This window comes from Chaetura pelagica, unplaced genomic scaffold, assembly GCF_000747805.2.
Source record: "Chaetura pelagica isolate M959 unplaced genomic scaffold, ChaPel_1.0 scaffold109, whole genome shotgun sequence".
Lineage (NCBI taxonomy): Eukaryota > Metazoa > Chordata > Aves > Apodiformes > Apodidae > Chaetura > Chaetura pelagica.
This window is the reverse complement of record NW_009970725.1, coordinates 13314457-13334416: the sequence shown is the minus strand read 5'-3', so window position 1 is coordinate 13334416 and position 19960 is coordinate 13314457. Positions and strand designations below refer to the sequence as shown.

The window sequence follows — 19960 nt, the reverse complement described above, 5'->3', positions numbered from 1 at the left end:
CTTCTGCGGGGGAGGGCGTGCACCCCCCCGCCACCACGGCCTGCCCTGGGCAGCTTGGGGCTGCTTATAGTTGCTAAAGAAAAGGAAACAACCACAAAACTTGTTCGTTTTGAGGGTATCTTACCTGTACCAGTAAGCCAGGTGTCATAGATGTCAGTCATATATAGACTGACGTTAGTGCGAGTTGCAGTGCTAAACGCTGGTCATTTGTGAAAGGCTGTGCATCTGTTTATTAAAATAGTATGTGGTAAGACTTTTAAGAATCTGTGTGGTTTTGTACTCGTGGGTTCTCGTGTAATACGGATTGCTTCAGTAAGGTGCTGGAGATAGTCGTATTGTGGCTGTCACATGTAGTATTTTGAGAGGGCAGCAAAACAAAAACCTGCTGTTTGAGGTAGTATGATTGCCAGCCACGCTAAGTCTGTTTTTGGATGAGTTTCATCTGCTATTGTGTAGAAAGCAAGAACTCCTAATATTTACTGTGTGAGTCAGAAATGCGAATTTTTCAGAACTAAAAAATTACTTTGATTAAGGCCATCTAATTAGGTGGATTTCCCCAGTATTCTGATCTCCACACACCACGTTCCAGCACGTGTAGAGGATAGCATTGCAAATCTCAAATATTCCCACGCTGCACAGCAGCTTATTGTTTAGGCAGACTTCTCTCACCTTCAAAATCTTACTGTACAAATGCTGGTACAGATAATTTGTGCTGTAAAGCAACTGCCCTCGTTCTTACTTGGTTCTGTTAGGATACCTTGAGTACTGTCAGCTGCCCAGGAGCAGGTATGGTGGCACCCATCACTACAAAACAAAGGGAGTTGCATTCACTTAATGTTTTTTTCAGGTCAGGTTGATTACAGAGGACATCACTTGAGGTGGCAAGCAAACTGAAGAGTAGACAGGCTATAGACTGCCAGCATAAGTGGATTAAGAACTATTTCCCAAGGCAGTGTAATTTTTTTCCCACAATATCATATAGGGACATTAGGGATTATTTGAAAGGCTGCAGGTGCAGTGCAGCAGTGTAATACTACATTCTGATCCTAGTGCAGCAGCAGCATGCAGTTCCAGGATTTCCGTGTGTGCTGGCAGACGCTCTAAACCAGCAGCTGAGATAATGGAAGGAAGCTCATGAGCAACACAACTTCTGCAGCAGATGTTAAGATTTGATGATAATTATCTGTTGGGAACAAAAAAATAGGGTTCCTTAAGTCTTTTTTAAGAGCTGCTGTTTGGACTAGTAAAAAGCATCAGTCAGTTGATTGCTGATTGCTACCTCTACTTTAGTAGAGCTACCTCTTGTCTCCAGATGCCGGGGCTTCTGCGGGGGAGGGCGTGCACCCCCCCGCCACCACGGCCTGCCCTGGGCAGCTTGGGGCTGCTTATAGTTGCTAAAGAAAAGGAAACAACCACAAAACTTGTTCGTTTTGAGGGTATCTTACCTGTACCAGTAAGCCAGGTGTCATAGATGTCAGTCATATATAGACTGACGTTAGTGCGAGTTGCAGTGCTAAACGCTGGTCATTTGTGAAAGGCTGTGCATCTGTTTATTAAAATAGTATGTGGTAAGACTTTTAAGAATCTGTGTGGTTTTGTACTCGTGGGTTCTCGTGTAATACGGATTGCTTCAGTAAGGTGCTGGAGATAGTCGTATTGTGGCTGTCACATGTAGTATTTTGAGAGGGCAGCAAAACAAAAACCTGCTGTTTGAGGTAGTATGATTGCCAGCCACGCTAAGTCTGTTTTTGGATGAGTTTCATCTGCTATTGTGTAGAAAGCAAGAACTCCTAATATTTACTGTGTGAGTCAGAAATGCGAATTTTTCAGAACTAAAAAATTACTTTGATTAAGGCCATCTAATTAGGTGGATTTCCCCAGTATTCTGATCTCCACACACCACGTTCCAGCACGTGTAGAGGATAGCATTGCAAATCTCAAATATTCCCACGCTGCACAGCAGCTTATTGTTTAGGCAGACTTCTCTCACCTTCAAAATCTTACTGTACAAATGCTGGTACAGATAATTTGTGCTGTAAAGCAACTGCCCTCGTTCTTACTTGGTTCTGTTAGGATACCTTGAGTACTGTCAGCTGCCCAGGAGCAGGTATGGTGGCACCCATCACTACAAAACAAAGGGAGTTGCATTCACTTAATGTTTTTTTCAGGTCAGGTTGATTACAGAGGACATCACTTGAGGTGGCAAGCAAACTGAAGAGTAGACAGGCTATAGACTGCCAGCATAAGTGGATTAAGAACTATTTCCCAAGGCAGTGTAATTTTTTTCCCACAATATCATATAGGGACATTAGGGATTATTTGAAAGGCTGCAGGTGCAGTGCAGCAGTGTAATACTACATTCTGATCCTAGTGCAGCAGCAGCATGCAGTTCCAGGATTTCCGTGTGTGCTGGCAGACGCTCTAAACCAGCAGCTGAGATAATGGAAGGAAGCTCATGAGCAACACAACTTCTGCAGCAGATGTTAAGATTTGATGATAATTATCTGTTGGGAACAAAAAAATAGGGTTCCTTAAGTCTTTTTTAAGAGCTGCTGTTTGGACTAGTAAAAAGCATCAGTCAGTTGATTGCTGATTGCTACCTCTACTTTAGTAGAGCTACCTCTTGTCTCCAGATGCCCCTCCCTTTTACATAGCACAGCTGCAGAATGCCTTTGTAGCTGTGCTGCATTGGTGTCCATAGTACTTTCCTCGATCTGCCTTCCCTAGTGAAACACTGTGTTACCAGGACGGCATCTGGTTGAACTGTGTCATTCCTAACATGGACGGCATCTGGTTGAACTGTGTCATTCCTGAATTTAGTCTAGTGATTGACAAAAAATCTGCAAAATGTCACACTGGTGAAAGCACAAGTGTCGTCAGGTAGGTAAGCAGCAGGTTAGCCCATGAACGCAGCCAACGTACTGCACAGGCGGAATTGAATTTCATTGTTTCTTCCTATTTAATGACCCAACACAGGTCCGGATAACATTTTTCTAGTGGTGTGAAGGTCATGGAAATCTTTGCCATTGTCCAACATTATCCAAATGCGTAATTCTATCTAGTGGAGTTTCCTATTACTCCAAGTTTTCTCCATCTTTACCAAAGGAAAGAACAACCACCACCACTCCCAGTCCAGTGGATTCTTTGTGTCCCCTGCTTCCGTGTTCTAAATGGTATTTTCCCAAGATTGTGTCTATTTTCTTAAAACCTCTACTAGGGTGGGGTTTTTTTGATGGTGGTTTTTTTTTTTCCCAGTTAAAGGGCATTTTTTTTTCTTTTTTGCACTTAGTAACCCTTTGCTATTGAGGATTGAGAATAATGGAAATTATATCCTGTTAATACTTGCTACTTGGAGCTATTCAAGAATAGAAAAGAGGACTTGGATATATTAAGTCTTTTTACACTATTCTAGAACTCTTCCATAGTGATCACTTTGTTAATCCTAACAGTCCCACATAAACTAGTATTGTGAAAATAATTTTGTATTTTGTAAACAACTACATGTAATAATTACTGCAGAATATGTATTTCTAGTTGAGGTGTTTGGTTTGAAATATTCAACTTTAAACAAACCCTAAAACAACACAAGATGTGATTTTTTTCTTTAATAATTTATCTTAATACAGTAATTGCCAATTTTTTAAATGTAGAAACTGGGATCATAAAGCCTAATGCAACTGATTAATAAAACAGGGAAGATGATAGAGAAGAGTAATGGTTATTTGCTTATTTCTCTTCAAATATTTCACAGTCCTATAGCTGCCCTACAATATGCAATTTAATTGTAAACAGTGCTGTGTTTCAATAAGGATAGTGTAAATTACCCTTTTGTAGTGAAGTGATTGGTAGATTGTTACACCGGAATGACTGACATACTTGTCTGTGGAACATCACTAACATGATCGCCAACTGTTGAGCTCCATCTTCTGCTCACAAGACAGACATCAGGAACTACCTGAAAGAACACTGGAAAGAGGCAGGTGCTGGTCTCTTCTCACAAACAACTGGAGATAGAACAAGAGGGAATGACCTCAAGCTGTACCAGGGGAGATTTAGATTAGACATTAGGAAGAACTTCACTGCCAAGGGTTGTCAGATACTGGAATATACTGCCCAGGGAGGTGGTTGAGTTACCATCCCTGGATATGTTTAGAAGTTGTCTAGATGTGGTGCTTTGGGATATGGCTCAGTGATGGACTTGGCAGAGTAGGGTTAATGTTTGAACTGGATCTTGAAGGTCTTTTCCAACCTAACTGATTCCTAACTGGTCCCATCCAACCTGGCCTTGAAGGGGGCTTCCACAGCTTCCCTGCATGACCTGTGCCAGTGTTTCACCACCCTCACACTGAAGAATTTCTTCCTAATGTCTAACCTAAACCTCCCCTCTACCAGTTTGAATCCATTACCCCTTGTCCTCTTGCTATGTGCCCTAGTAAAAAGTCCCCGCCCCAGGAATAAAATTGGCCTAGAATGGGAGGGACATAAGAAGCACAGCAGCACAAATGCTGGGACAAGCAGCTTGGTACTGGCAGTAGAGTGAGGAAACATGGACAAGGCAAAGAGCAAAGCACCAGGAAGAAATTGATACAACAAAGCTGGGAATGAGATAATACCACTGAGTGAAACAGGGACAAGATGAATCTGGGAAGAAAGGGGGGGAGAAGCTACTCAGCTGGGAATGTAGGAGCAGATGGGGGAGCTAGTAAACACAAACCAAAAGCCATGTTTGGACAGGAAAAGGAAAATAAAATGGGAAATGTATGGATAAAGAAATAGGAACTCAAATGAGCCTCAGGAGGCTTGGATGGTCTAGGTCTGGTGAACAGAGGAACTAAATTGAGATAAAGGGAGCTTCCCAGTGACCAGGAAAACCACTACTGTTACACTTCTAAGGCATATAGAGACAAGAAGGCAAGGAAATAAAGGCTGCTCAACCTCACCTAACCTCAGTTCCTGGAAAGACAATAAGGGTGCATCCTCTTGGAATCTATAACCAAACGTACAGGCAATCAAGGGAATCAGGAAGAGTCAATGTGGGTTTTGCAACAGACAAATAATTCTCTAGTGTTCAGAGTGCACACTCTTGATGAAACAGCTGCCTTTTTGGGTGAGGACAGAATGATGAATGCAGCATACTTTGAAATTATCACGGCTTCTGACACCATCCCCTACTCAGTAACAGAGTACAGTGGGACCAGTTTTTTCCATCTTCAGTTGACCAATCTTCATCATTAACCTGGATGATGAAGCAGAAAACTTGTAGTTGACATCCAGTCTGTAGCAATGCCCAACATACTAAACACTGAGACTTCTGTCCAGAGGACACTGGTAAACTTGCACACCAGGCTAAGCAAAAGATCATGAAGCTCAAGTTGCAAACTTTATAGGTCTAAAACTTTTTCCCTTCAACACAGAGTCCCATCACTTTCACAGTTGCCTACAAAACCATAAGTAATTGTAGCACAATAGTTCCATAATGCATGCAAAATCCTTATTTATATTCAGTGTATACTTCAAAAAAAGTTGCCTCCTTTCATCCTATGTTAGAATGAGGTAATCCTATGTGGACTACAATACAAGACCAAACAGCTCAGTTACAGACTGGTGTATTAAAATGAATCAAAATGCATCAAAATGTAATATGCTGTCTCATTTTATGTCTCTAGGTAAGTACCACATAGTGCCAGATGTCTGGCCTGCTACAAGGTGTGTGACTATGACGAACAGTGGAGTGACCTTTCAGAAGAGCATTCAGCAACTTGAAATTACAGCTAATACTTCAATCCATGTACTATTTTCTCATTAGCAATGTTCTGTGTCACTTATATACAATATTTTTTCTAATTTTAATGGGTGACTGCTTCACTCGTGACTTGTAGGTATTTATCAAATTTACTTTTCCATTTGTAAGCAATGCACTGATTTGGCTTTATATATTTAGTAATGTAGAAGGGATAGCAAGTTTTACATACAAATGATAGCCGTATCTTTTGCTTTCAGAAATACCAACATCAACATCACTTATTCAACAACACACCAAGGAACTTCACAGACCCTACTGAAATAAAGGTGGGGCACAAACAGATTATATGAGATAATCATGATGCAGATCTGTAGATACCAGATTTGACTCAGAAGAGGGAGAATATTTTAGGGAAGCACTGTAAGTCAGAATATAAAAACTAAATATAAAAAAACAATATTAATCTCCATCTATCACATTAATTGTAGTAAGAATGGCAGATTTTAGAAGAGGTAGACACAATATGGTCTCAGGTGACTAACGTTCCCTTTTGCTAATTTATGTTCAAATATATATGTGTACATATATAAAGCATTTGCCAGATTTTATAAGCGTGTTAAGTGTCAATATGCATTACAATTTTTAAAAAGTTGTGAGAACTTTATCAGGAGAAACATCTCAATTTCACACAGTTCTTAAAAGTAGCTGATATGCAGCAGTGAGGTCAAAAAAGCATCTGTAGATCAAGTAACTAGTTTCATATATTACACTTGGCCATATATTAAACTGTTCCGGTATATTCTGTCTTATTCTGTCTTCCCCCAGCTGAATAAATTTGTATAGGAAGTGGTTTCTTGTTGCTGTTCATTCTTTTACTAGAGTACTGCTCGTGGGGGGGGAAGTTGTAACGTTAATTTTTACATTCTTTGTGGTCACTGAAGAGTAGCAAGAAGAATCAGGCTCAAGAAGAACCTTCTGATTGATTCTATCACATTATTTTGTTTTATTTATTTTACACAAAAATATTTGGATCACCTTTCCTGTTTGGTTTGTTGGGGGTTTTTTATTGCAATTAAAAGTAATATGGAATGAAGTTTTGTTAGATAATCTGTTTGTTTACTTGTGCATTTGCCAGTTCAGTCAGCTTTTTTGCTATTTCAAAGACCCTTCGAAAAACCTGAAAGAGTTTTCAATTAAAAAATCAAAAGATGCAGCTTCAGCTTTGAGTAATTTTAAGTGGACTCTTTCAGTGAGTCACTTTACAGAACCACTTATAATACAGAATTATGATTTGCAGTAGTTAAGACCACAGTAAGTTAGATATTCTAATTGCTGCTACTTTCTTAATTAAAAAAAAAATACAGTGTACGTAATTTTACTGAGATTAAAGTTACTTTATTATATTCAGACAGTTCATCTTATATTACAAAAATCCTTAGAGGTCAGGGCGAACTCCAAAACCTGGTCCTTTGGGTGGTTCAGTCAGAGAAGTAAGGCCACCAGCTGGCTCACAAGAAAAACGTCCACTCCTGAAAAATGAAAACAGTTTTATTCATTGCTGGTTCTGTTATAACCTCAGATACTGTTTAATCAGTGCATAGGACACAGTTACAACCTGACCTAAGGCTGCAGCCAGTTATTTTTCTTTCATTCTTCCTATTCATCCTTCAGAAATGTGTGATGCTACTCTTAAAAGGATTCCAAATTCCAGTAGTGACAAATACTTTCATAACTGAAATGCAAGATAGGACCAGTAATTTTTTTTATTTATAGGTTGGCCAGACAAAAGTGATGTTGATCCCAGTCATACCAAAAGCAGTATCCAATTTTATCTGTCACATTTTTGTTAAAGACACTTCCTTGTGTTTAGAAACTGTTTTAAGATTTTAAGAAACAGTATTTAAGAAACAATAAGAACAGGCAACCAAACAAATTCTTCCACCCACACAAACATAGCTGTAGTTGAGCTAACAAAGAACAGTGGGAAATCACAAACAAGAAAAGTTCAGAAATAACAACCTGTTCATAAACTTGCAACCTTTCTGTTTTTTACCAGAAATTGAAAAAAATCCAAAAAGCCAATGGGCACTTTTTGATTTACATGATATAGACACTAATCTTAACAGGTGGTATCATTCCCCTATTAGGTACTAAGCCAAATCAGAATAGATGTTTCATGCTCCTCCCTAGTCAATCATCAAGAACATGAAAGTTCTTCCTGGCTCCTTTTGTCTTTGAATATATAGAAAGGCATTGAATATATGCCATTCTGTTAAGAAAATTAATTAATGTTTTTAGCTGTAGGTTGGGAACTCAAATCACGGGAACAGGAATTTAATTGGCCATTGCTATGCAAATATAGCATACCGTGGGCCAGGTTTGGGAACTTTTCCAGCCTTTAGCTCATCAATTATGTTTTCAATATCTTTGGGTGTCAAATCTTCCTGTAAAAAAACCAAACAACAAATCATCAACAAAACAGAAAAAGTCAGCAATAATGCTATTAGCAACATTTAAAATGCATCAGATAAAGGCTCTCTTAGGTGTGATCCTACCATACGTAGTTTGATCCTGTCCATTAACACACTGGTCCAAAGAATTAGAAAAATGAAAAAGTGTACTGTCATTTTAATGTTAAAATCGGTTTTACATACAGTTGCAGAAATTATGATAAAAAGAACAATGTTGATTCAGGTCATCTGTAATATGGGTTTGTGTTTCCAGCTTCCTTGGTATATTAGTGAGCTGGATTACTGCCTACCTGCTATATGTGTGTCACTGCACATACTGCAAAATGGTGTCAGCTGTTACAAAAAACATTGTGGGTACAATTCAGGAGAACAGTTCTGAAAAAAAAAATTAACTAGGCTGTTATAACAAAATAAAATATTTTAAACCATGTTTTTTTAAAAAAACATGGACTTGGTCAATACATTAATTCCTTTGGTCTTGATGGCATCCAAGTGAGCCATAATTCAGAAGACTAAAAGTTCAAAAAGTGTCAAACCTGCTTGTGCTTTCTAACAGACTATTTAAAGTGTTTTGAGAAGCTCATCAAATACCTATTTAAAAATGCCACATTTATGGGTAGACCACTAACACAAAAATACATCACCCCACTTGTGTAAATCTAGACAGTAACTGAAAGAAAAATACACAGACACACTGTGATAGAGATGAAGCATTCTAGGAATAGGCAAAGAAACCAAGATGCTCTAGGTTTTATGTTATCCCTGCCAATAGGAAGGCAGAAGTAACTGACCAAAACTTCCAAATCTGAAACAAGTGAAAATACAGGTCACCCAGCAAACAAGTTTAGTATTTTGAAAGCGAATGTAACACTTACATAGTAGTTGTCATTTATTTGTACCATTGGTGCATTTACACAAGCACCTAAGCATTCCACTTCTATCAGCGTGAAGAGTTTATCAGGTGTTGTCTCCCCAACTTTTATACCTAAACCAATAAAGAATATTAGTTTCAGTAATGGTTAAACACAATCAAGGAAGCCTAAGTACCCCATAGCCTTGTCAATTATTTGTATTTTGGCTTTAAGAAACATTTGAACAGTTAAATTCACTTAAATGAGTAAAAAAATTTCCATGAAACATAAGATTCTAATAAATTGTGTAGTCAGTTTTCACATACATTTTTGACACCTCATTTTCAGTTTTACAGGTGTGCTTTACTGAAAAAGAACAATGAAATGACAATTCTAAGAACAGCTCTACTCAGGAACATTTTTTAGTAAGCAATACATTGATAGTGTCGAATATAAAATTCCCAAATAAACCAAGATCCAAGCATTAACACTGTTAGCCATAAGTACATAAAAACCTTTCAAGTTTACACACAAAGATATATTTCCCCAACAACTCTGCACACATACTTAGCTTCCATGGCACATTATTGTTCTAGTGATATAAATACAGACTTTCCCCAGAGGGCAGGTTAGCCAAAAATAACATCTCGGAGTCTGATCTCAACAAAATAGTCTATGGAAAGAGAATGCTGAAAAGCAGTTTTCCTCCATAGTTATTAAAAGTGAGGGAGAACTCATAAAAAGTCTAATTAAGGCCTGTGTCTCAGTAAGAGCTACACAATCATCCTTAATGCTTTAATTTATCAAGCTAAGTGTTTCATTTAAAATTAAGCTATTTTGCATTAACAAACAAATTGAATGTAAATATGCCTTTTCCAGACAACAGAATATATTAAATGCAAGACAATAAGCAGCTGTTCTGCAGCTCTTATCACAGTGGCTCTTAGGAAATTTTAGCACAGCTTGTGGCTTCATAGAAGGGGAAGAGCTGTTGGTTGCTGATCTCTCTTCTCTCCATAACCAGCCAACAAGGAGGGAGAAAAAACCACTGCATACACAAAATCCATGAGTTCTCCCTTACGTCTCATATGATGCAGCTCTCTTGAATGACTTTTTTTCATGGAAAATTCCATGAAAATGTTAATATATTTGCCATCTAGAGGGACACCAACAGGCAAAAAAGGTAGGACTGTGCAAAACTCATGAAATTCAACAAGGCCAAGTACAAAGCCTTGCACCTGGGTAAGGGCAATGAGTGGATTGAGAGCAGGCCTGAGGGGAAGGGCTTGTGGGCATCGGTTGATGAAAAAATGAATATAAGCTGGCAAAGTGCACCTGCAGCCTAGAAAGCCAGCTGCATCCTGGGCTGCATCAAAAGAAGCATGACCAGCAGGTTGAGGGATGTGATTCTACCCCTCTATTGTCATGAAAACGAACCTGGACTACTACTGTGTCCAGTTCTGGGGTATACAACATAAAAAAGACATGGACCTCCTCAAGTGGGCCCAGAAAAGGACCACAAAGATGATCAGAGGGCCACAGCACCTATGTTCAGCCTGGAGAAGAGAGGGCTCCAGGGAGACCGTACAGCCTCCCAGTACCTGAAAGTGTTCTACAGAAAAGCTGGGGGGGACGACAGACTTTTTACAAGGGCTAGTAATGACAGGACAAGGGGGAGCAATTACATACTGAAAGAGAGTACATTTAGATTTGATATTAGGAAGAAATTATTTCCTGTGAAGGTGGTGAGACACTAGAACATGTTGCCCAGGGAAGTTGTGGATGCCCCCTCCCTGGAATTATTCAAGGCCAGGCTGGATGGGTCTTTGAGCAACCTGGTCTAGTGGGAGGTGTCCCTGCCCAAGCAGGGGCTTGGAATAAGATGATCTTTAAGGTCCCTTCCAACCCAAACCATTCTATGATTCTATCACCTTCCTTCAGTAAAAAAAACAACAACAACAAACAAACAACCAAACCCTCACAAACAACTTTCATATAGTATATACCTTAAAAATCTTATTTTGCATATTAAAAAGGGCCATAGCATTCAGAGTCCTCTCCTGTATATGGGATTGAGCTTACTTTCTCAGTCTAAGGCTCATATTAGAATGTTGCATTTCCTGCCAAATTGCCTTTAAAAACACTTTGAGTCCACTAAATGGCACTGTGGACAATTACTTTTTCTTCCCTACTGAAATCTTTAAAGAATAAATGACAAATCTGAAATATGAAGTGTTTAGTGGCTATTCTCTGCGGATTATATTTTCAATATGATTGCTTTGTCCCCACCACATGAAAAACTTCACTTCAGTATCATTGAACAACAATAAAAAAATTACAAGAAGTGTATTACAAATTTGTGTCATACCAAGTTTCTTCTTAATGGCTTCTAAAATACTATCAGAGTCTCGCAGCATGCAAGGCGTGGTAGTGCAGACCTGAATATGGTATTTCCCAACAGGTTTGCGATTATACATTGTATAGAAGGTTGCTACTTCATACACTCTCATGGGAGGCATTTCTAAAATTTCAGCAACCTGTAACAAGGGGAAAACAGACACTATATTGAAACCTCATAGGGCATCTGTAAAGCCATTTAACAAACCATTTCAATGAAGTCACCTGTCCTCTGTCTACAGTAAAGGGTAAGAAAGAAGGAGGGGATGGGTATCAAAGCACAACTGCATTCAAGTGCCAAGGAAAGACACCCGAATTACTCCGATTGGAGTTACCCTGTTTGAGCATGAACTGCACCAAGCTGCGGGGTGATTAGCACAGCGAGGAGCTAAAGTCCATTCCCTCCAGCATCTAGCACCACACACAAGCAGATGGGAGGAGTCAGCTGAGTTCCAACTTTCATTGTCAGCTGCAGCTCATACTGCACTTGTGCTCATTTGCTGTATGAATGCACAAACTTGAACACCTGCCCACACTAGCCCATGTAAGCTTTTTGGTAAGGGAATCCTTATAGGTTGGTACTATGCTTGTTTAATTCAGATACAGCAGGTCTGTCTCAGGTTCTGTGACACACCAGGGCTGGCTTTAGAAACACCACTGATACATCTGCAGATTGACATCACAGCTAAGAAATAAGAGTGATACAGGTTCTCCATGGAGCCAGTTCTGGTGCAAGTATCCCTGACCTCATTAACATGGAACCCTGGCAAACTGCTCAGATTGAATATTGGCTCTATTTTCAAAAGCGTAATTGTTTCACGCTCCAGTCTCTATAGCAGGCAAATAACAAACCACAGAAAATGTCTGTTCGCTTAAGATCATTTAAAATATAATATAAATCCAAAACTCAGGAGTAGATAAACAAAAATACTTTTCCCATTCAGTATTAAGTTTAAGGCTTTATGCTGTGCTACACTGTATAAACAGCCACAGATAAAATTTGCCCTTCCCTAAATATGTGCTTAACTCCTTCAGTAATTTCCATAATGCTCACCATCCTCACTTAGCATATTGATTTAATTTAAAACTATTCACTTCAAAGCTGATAATGTCAGATTCTAATAAAAAATATGATAGATTTACTCATATTAATATAAACCACAATTTTTTATTTCTTGGTATTTGATTACTGCTATGCAGCCTATCACTTTGAAGCAGTGTAGTCACTTCCTTATTTTGAAAAACTATTTTAAGAAATAATTTGATAAGTTTTCCAGGTACTTGCTGTGAGGCATTATAAAATACTAATAACACATACTACACTTAACACTGCTTTGCAGAAGGCTTTGCAGGCCTAGAGATTCAGTACAATCTTGGCAAGGTGTTAAATACCACTAATCTGAGAGGAGGAAAAAACCCACCAATTCTGTAGCACAATTCTGTGCTACATGTAAATTTCCATGTTAGTAAGCCTTGTTAAATAACTGCTAATATTCTAGGGAGATATTTAAAGAAAACAGTAAAATCATGCCTGAAAGAGAATTAAGTACTAAATACCTTGTTCATAGCTGAGATGGGCAACCATCCATGCTGTCTTTGGGCCAAATCTAGTACTGCCATGACAGCTGCAGACTTGTGTCCCCCTGGGTAGTTGTTTATGATCGCTTCTATTCGCTTTTAAAGGGAAACAGGATACAAAATATCACTACTAATCTAAAGACAATGTCTTAAAGTGTATTTAACATTTTTTGCCTGCATACCTTCTGGTTTTCAGGTGTGAACTCAAATGGAGTATTTGGATTATTTTCCGGACTATCTCTGTGCTTCAGGAAAAGAAAAAGATAACATGTAAAAATAGGGTTGTCAGAAAATAATAGAGGACAGATTTACTGTAATAAAGTTCCTTCTCATTAGACAGTGACAGTTGAGTTGCTTGAATAAAACATATATTCCAGAAAAAAATGTCATAGTACTCAATAATACATTATTAAATATATCTGGAAAAGTTATAAAAGTATTGATAATTATTTAATCACTCCTAAAAATAATTACTTTTTCCTGTTATTTCCTAATAAAAAAAATATTTATTGATGACTATGCTGTTGTTATAAAATATACTTTTTAACACTTAATACATTTTGGCAATTATGATCAAACTCATCACGGGCATATTAATAATCTTCTGGTTAACCCCTTAATAACCAACAAGGGACTAAAACAGCAACCTTTTTTTTTTTTCTTTTTCCCATGAGACATTCACTATAAAAACTTTAAAATTCAGCAAGAAGGTTGCTATATAAACCGTTTACACATTCAAACACAGATTAACCCATCTTAATGTATTCTTTTGATTTGTAATGGATTTCAACATTTTAATTGTAGATACAAGTCTGAATCAGAATCAAAGAACCAAAATTCTTAATTAACATTTTCAAAATAAAGTTTTTCTATAATATTTTTAAGGTAGTCTTCTAGGGAAACATCATATTTAAATTAGTACTTCTGTTCTCAGAAAATACAAATTTGGAAGTCTTGAAGAAAGTGACATTTTCCTGTAATAAAATCTTAGTTCTAACAAAAATCCTTATCCACCAGAAAAACTTCCTGCACAAAATTTTCAGTTACCTCTGAGCAGCTCGTTATGGTATCCTCGAAATACTTAATAGCTAGATTTCATTCCAAACTTCATACAGTTATCAAATTGACAAAAGTTTCAAAATAAATTGAGAGTTCAAGGGAAAATGCAAGTTATACCTTGAGACTTGATATTAAACGTAATCCACAACCAGTTAATAATAAAAGCTTTTAAAGTATATTTAGGAGAAAGAATCCCACTCCACTGACTTTCACCTTGATAATTTTCTCAAGTAACCTAGAGTGATTTTGCAGTTTCCACTCTGCATTCTTATTAAGCACCAAAAGATTTAATGAAAAATCTTAATACTGCAGAACACTTACATACTAAAAGACTGTCATCAGTGCAGACCTTAAAATATGTATGGTCCATAGCTATTTCTGGATTTAGACATTTTTATACAGAAATATCAAAAGGTCAAATACTTAAATTCAGTTACACATGTTGGTTTAGTGAGAGATTCCCTTTGGTTATCATATCCATAACCTGGAGCAGACAGTACTAGTGCCATCAATTTGAAAGCATGTACCCCTACCATTCCATTTCAAATACAAAACTAGTCAATATATACTTCACCACCATGGATGACTTTGCCCTAATAACAGAAATTACAGAAAGAGAAGCAATTCCCTTTGAACACACTACTGTTTTATAAAGTTTGAATTTATTGCATATTGTGTGGGCTACAAGATAACATAAAACAGCTTTTAGGAACACAATTGCCACAATTTCAAGCTGACCATTCCAGATACAGGATTTGACTCTTCATATGTAGTGTTGGTGAGGGTTTTGTACCAGTTTTAATGGGAGTTCTCAAAAAGAGGCTGATGGAGGAAAAACTGATTGGAAATACTAAGAAACGTTTTTTTCCCTTACAGACTTCTGTCTTAGCTGCACAGATCAAATCCACGAGTCATGAAAAATATTTCCACAACTTAACTTTTCCTTCTCAGATGTGACTGCCTGTTTTATTTCAGGCTGCTATTTTGACTTCCACAGCTATTTCATACAGTTACAATCGTACTTGATCTCAATTTCTTTTGCAAATAAGTATATTTATTAAAATCTCTGTGTCTAAAACAGCTGTCCTTTTCAGTGTACTATCTCTATGCTGGTATCCTTAAATACCCTACATGTGAAGAGGAATAATAAACTTTCTATCTGAAATTACAGTTTGCCACACCATCAATTCTGTGCAGCAAGGCTCCAAGATAACATGTAGAAGCTACTGCACAGGTGAACACTAAATAAGATCATGTCACCTTTTTCCAGTTTTCCATTTCTCTAATGGAAAACTTTATCTAAGCTTTATCTAATTCTGTGCTGTGGAGACTTTGACAGTTTTCATCACAACCTTACAGAGTTCTAGGCCTACTGAGCTGTTAGGAATTTGTCCATCACATGTTTCCTAATCTTCCATTTATCTGATGATGCACCATTTATCTGAATCTTAATGATCTCATTTGCTCCTATATTATATGGGTACATTTCTGCCTTTTTTGTAGGATATAGATTCTGCAGAACAAGATCAGAATTAAAGACACTGTACTGTTAAAATGCATAGTGGCAAAGGTTGGAAGGGTCCTTTGAAGGGAGGTCATCTGGGCTGAACCCCCCTCTCAAGCAGAGCCACACAGGTGGTTGCCTAGGACCATGTCCAGATGGCATTTTCTGAGCATCTCCAGAGTGGGAGACTCCACAACCTCTCTGGGCAACTTGTGCTAGTCTTTGGTCACCCTCACAGTAAAGAAGTGTTTCCTGATGTTCTCTGAGGCCATTCCCTCTGCTCCTGTCACCACGCACAACTAAAAAGAGCCTGGCTCCATCCTCTTTGCACCCTCCCTTCAGGTATTTATAGACATTGGCAAGATCCCTCCCTCTCCAGCCTTCTCTTCTCAACAGTCCCAGCTCTCTCAGCCTTTCTTCATAAAAAGCAACCAGTATATTAAGGCTTCCTCCATACACAAACCAAGTACAATTATGTCTGTACTAACTACCCCAATTTGTTGAAAGACAAGGTCAAAAACTTCAGCCACACTTTTTCTTCCCCAATTCCCTTCTCATGCTTCCCAGTTTCCCGAAGTTTTACACAATATGTTTTCATTACATGGATAGCTTGACTGTACCATGTTTTGTATTGCAGCACTCAGCATTCCGCCTAACCTACTTGCAGTGTGAAGGCCTACCCAAGCCCCACTATCTCCACAGATTATGGTACTCTCCCATGGAAGGTTTTTACCGCAAAGAAGTTGTATCTAGGATACAAGGGCATGCAACTGGCACTGCCTTTTAATACCACATGTAAGACAACCAGATGCCCCACCAGCATGTCCCCTGATATTACAAAACAAATGTGATGTGTGCATTTCTCATCCTCACATCCAGATTTCCTATATGGAAAGTGCAACAAGAAGCAGCAATATGCTCTGCAAAACAAAACCCAGACACTTGAATGTAAACTGACATATGAAGGGGATGACCACAACAGGCTAATCCCAGATAAACCTACTATTCCTCCACAGTTTTTAATAAACCTTGACACTTCATCTGCTTGTAATATTCCAGAAAATTAAGACTTGGTTGTTTTTGTTTTGTTTTTTTTAATGTTGGGGTTTTTTTCTGCTACAGAAATCTGGTGGAGAAAAAGTATCATTTTCTGATTGTAAACAAACACCTAATGTTGTTTAAAATGCCTTCAGCTCAATTCAGTGGAAGAGTTTCCCTTGCAATCTGCTGTGTTCGATATCTGAAATTTGCTCTGAATGTTTTTAGTTGTAGTTAAAGCAATCACACACACAATGACATCCAACTACCTTCTTCCTGTTGCATTTTACTTCACAAAAGAACGAATATAACCCTATTAAACAAACAAAACCTCCCCCAAAAAGCAACCCCATAAAACAAACTCCCATGCAAACAGTGTCCTATGCTCCACTGGCAAAAAATTGTGCTTTGTGCTTTGGAATAAAAATAAAAGGAACGAATTACACTATTAAATAAAACAGCTGGATATCACAAGTAGTTAACTAAAACACAACATTTATTTTCTGCTTCCCTCTCTCTTTTTTCAGGCTTCTTGAAGCATTTACATAAAAACACAGAGATTTTACAAAGCTATCTAACTTTCATGCCAGACACCAACAACCACTGGAGTGCCAAAGACACCTTTTGCCTGTCTTCACCAACCTCAAACTATGCTTGAAGTTTCCTAAGCTGTCTGCCTACACCATTTCCTCTATTCCTTGAATACCAGCTCTCACTTCATAAATCATCAATGACTGCTTAGGTTTCTGGAAGAGCATACTAAGCATGTACTGAAATTCCATTAACTTCATCTTATGAGAAAAGCCATAGAGACAACTGCAGAAAGGCAACAACAACAAAAAATCAGTCAAAAAAAGCTGAGCACTTGATTTCAACAAAGTGGTCAATTCTCTAGTGAACCATTATGCAATGTGCAATATGACACATAATATGATCAACTGCATTTTCAGCTCCTAGTGAACAGGATTTGACCTGGATCTAAGGGTAATTCTGTGGCAAATTTTAGAAATCAAGAAATTGTGCCTGCAGAAAGTTTCATGAGCTTCAATTACAAATTCAATTAACTTTAAAAAAAAAATAGAAATGTTTTATAATGGAGTTTAAACAAAGTCTCATCTGCAGTCACACACAAATGGTGCTAGCATCACCATTACTATTAATAAACAAGACTTTTCATTATATAAGAAACACCAAGCCAAAAACCAAAATAAAACCTTTTGATACTCCATTACCATTTTAATATAAAGTTCCACTGAAAAAACACTTTTTACATTCAAGCAAGCTTCTATACCAAGTACTGCCCATAAGAATCTTTTAGGGAGATTAAAAGAAGTCTATGCCAAACTCTTCTTACACGTCCCCCTTCCAGTAAGGTAGAAAATTACTTACCACAAATAAGGCTCCTCCACTGGCATTGCGCGCTGCTGTTCTATTTAAGTATTGGATTTGCCTTATCTACAAACAAAATTAAGTACACAGCATTAATAGTTAATAATTTATGTAACTGCTAGAGACTGCTTTCAGAATCAGCTCTATTTCTGCTCTAATTGTGAGCCATTAATTCTAATGTAATCACTAACAGTTTTAATTAAGTCAAAAGACTATGAAGGGCTCTCCTGTACTATTGAGAGAGCGCATCTTAACTCTTCTTGACCATTTCAGACAATATAGAAGTTAATGGATTTAACTTCAAACTTGTAATACTCTCCCACAGCTTAATGTGTCTTGAATACAAATTTAATAAAAATGTTAATGAAGAATATTGCTTTGTTGCACATCCTTTAAACTCTGCAGAAACTACCATTTCTGCAAGAAAGAACATAGATATTCTTCTCTAGTAAGCATTTACATGCTGCTTCAGTTTTTACCTAACTTAACAGTGAGATCAGACATAAGAGAACAAAGTTAAGAGCCTGAAATATCAACTGGACATAAAAATCTGTATTCAAGTTGTGTTCATATGTTCTCTGTAGTCTCTGTCAGGATCCATCATGCCAAGACAGATCAAGATTGCTAGATTCTGGCCAGTATTACTAAAATCATTATGCTGTCATAAGCATTCATTTAAAATTATTTTTTATATCAATTTAATATTAATTTTTAAATTGAAATATAGACCTATTTTGAGACTTCTTAAACTAGAAGTATGGTATATTTAAAAAATAAAACCCCTCACTTAACTACTTAATTTGTTACTGTATAAAATTTGTAATATTTGAAGTGGATCAGCATCAAACTAGCAAAAATATAGGCATGAGGTCAGATCTAAACATCCAAGATTAAGTACCAGGACACTACAGTCCCTGCTCTTCTGTAAGAGCAACACTCAATCTTCTCAGGAGCAGATCATGTAGTTTCACCTGCAGTGTAGTTTCACACTCTGGCTGCAATCTTTCCCTGTCATGTTATCAGTCCTTACAGGAAGCACTGAATTTACTATGCAGTTGTGTGTATTATGCACCCATTTCCTCTTTGCTCTCCACTTCTGGCTCATCTGAAAGCAGCAGCCAGGAACGCAAGCACCTCCTGCTGTTCTGCATCGGAGGCCAAAATGAACTTTGGGATACACGGATAACTCTGTGGACTGCAGATCATTCCCGAGTGCCATCTTTTCCATGTCAGTCTTTATCAACTGACCCGAAGCAAATCAAATGAAACGCACTTTGAGTACCCTCTGGGAACCAGACATGTAAAATTCAGAAAAAAAGACTAAAAAGTCTAAGTAGAGCAATCAAACACAACTTAAATTCTGCACACAATGCTGAAAGGAGTGTATAAATAAGGATTTGATACTCTGGTGTAAACCCTCAGTAAATACAGCACGTATGCAGTTTGGGCTCTGCAAGAAGCAGCACCACACTGTAAAGCTTCAGGCAGGTTTCAGACTGCAAGAGGCAGTCTCCTACAAAACGAAGCACTTCACACGGAAACCCTTTATTCTGTGCAAAGATACTGTACCGTTTCCAAGAACCAAACCCTGTACATTTCAGACTTCAAGATGAAACAGGATGCGAACCCATTTTTTTGCGCTGTCCTGTAAGATTCCAGTTAGTGCAAAGAGTGGACTCAGGACTGAAAAAACTACGGGGCGGCCTTTCAGTGGTTAGTCTAGCACCCACGGGCAAGTCAGAAACAGCCTTTCCACTTGACGAGCTTTCCAATAACCACCAAGCAGCTCCTGCCGGAGCCTTTCTCACTCGACGCAGGCACTGCAGCTCTAGAGCCGGCCAGGTAACTCCGGTAGGCCCCGAGGGCGAGACACCCGGCACAGAAGCCCTTCCACCGGCTGTCCCAGCCCGTTCTGCCCCGAGGCCCTGCC

The 19960-nt window shown here is 38.2% G+C and overlaps 1 protein-coding gene across 1 annotated transcript in view; it reads right to left on the bottom strand.

Moving 5' to 3' along the window:
- Window positions 1-7113: 7113 nt before the first annotated feature.
- Window positions 7114-19960, bottom strand: part of NDUFV2 (NADH dehydrogenase (ubiquinone) flavoprotein 2, 24kDa) — a 13526-nt gene continuing 679 nt past the window's right edge. Inside the window, exons 2-9 of the mRNA XM_010006931.1 lie at window positions 19761-19955; window positions 18031-18096; window positions 13223-13285; window positions 13020-13136; window positions 11434-11602; window positions 9090-9199; window positions 8111-8187; window positions 7114-7272 (exon numbers count right to left, since the gene is read on the bottom strand). Coding sequence (XP_010005233.1) covers window positions 7179-7272; window positions 8111-8187; window positions 9090-9199; window positions 11434-11602; window positions 13020-13136; window positions 13223-13285; window positions 18031-18096; window positions 19761-19955 — 891 coding nt within the window. The 3' untranslated portion in view covers window positions 7114-7178. The remainder of the gene's footprint in view (window positions 7273-8110; window positions 8188-9089; window positions 9200-11433; window positions 11603-13019; window positions 13137-13222; window positions 13286-18030; window positions 18097-19760; window positions 19956-19960) is intronic.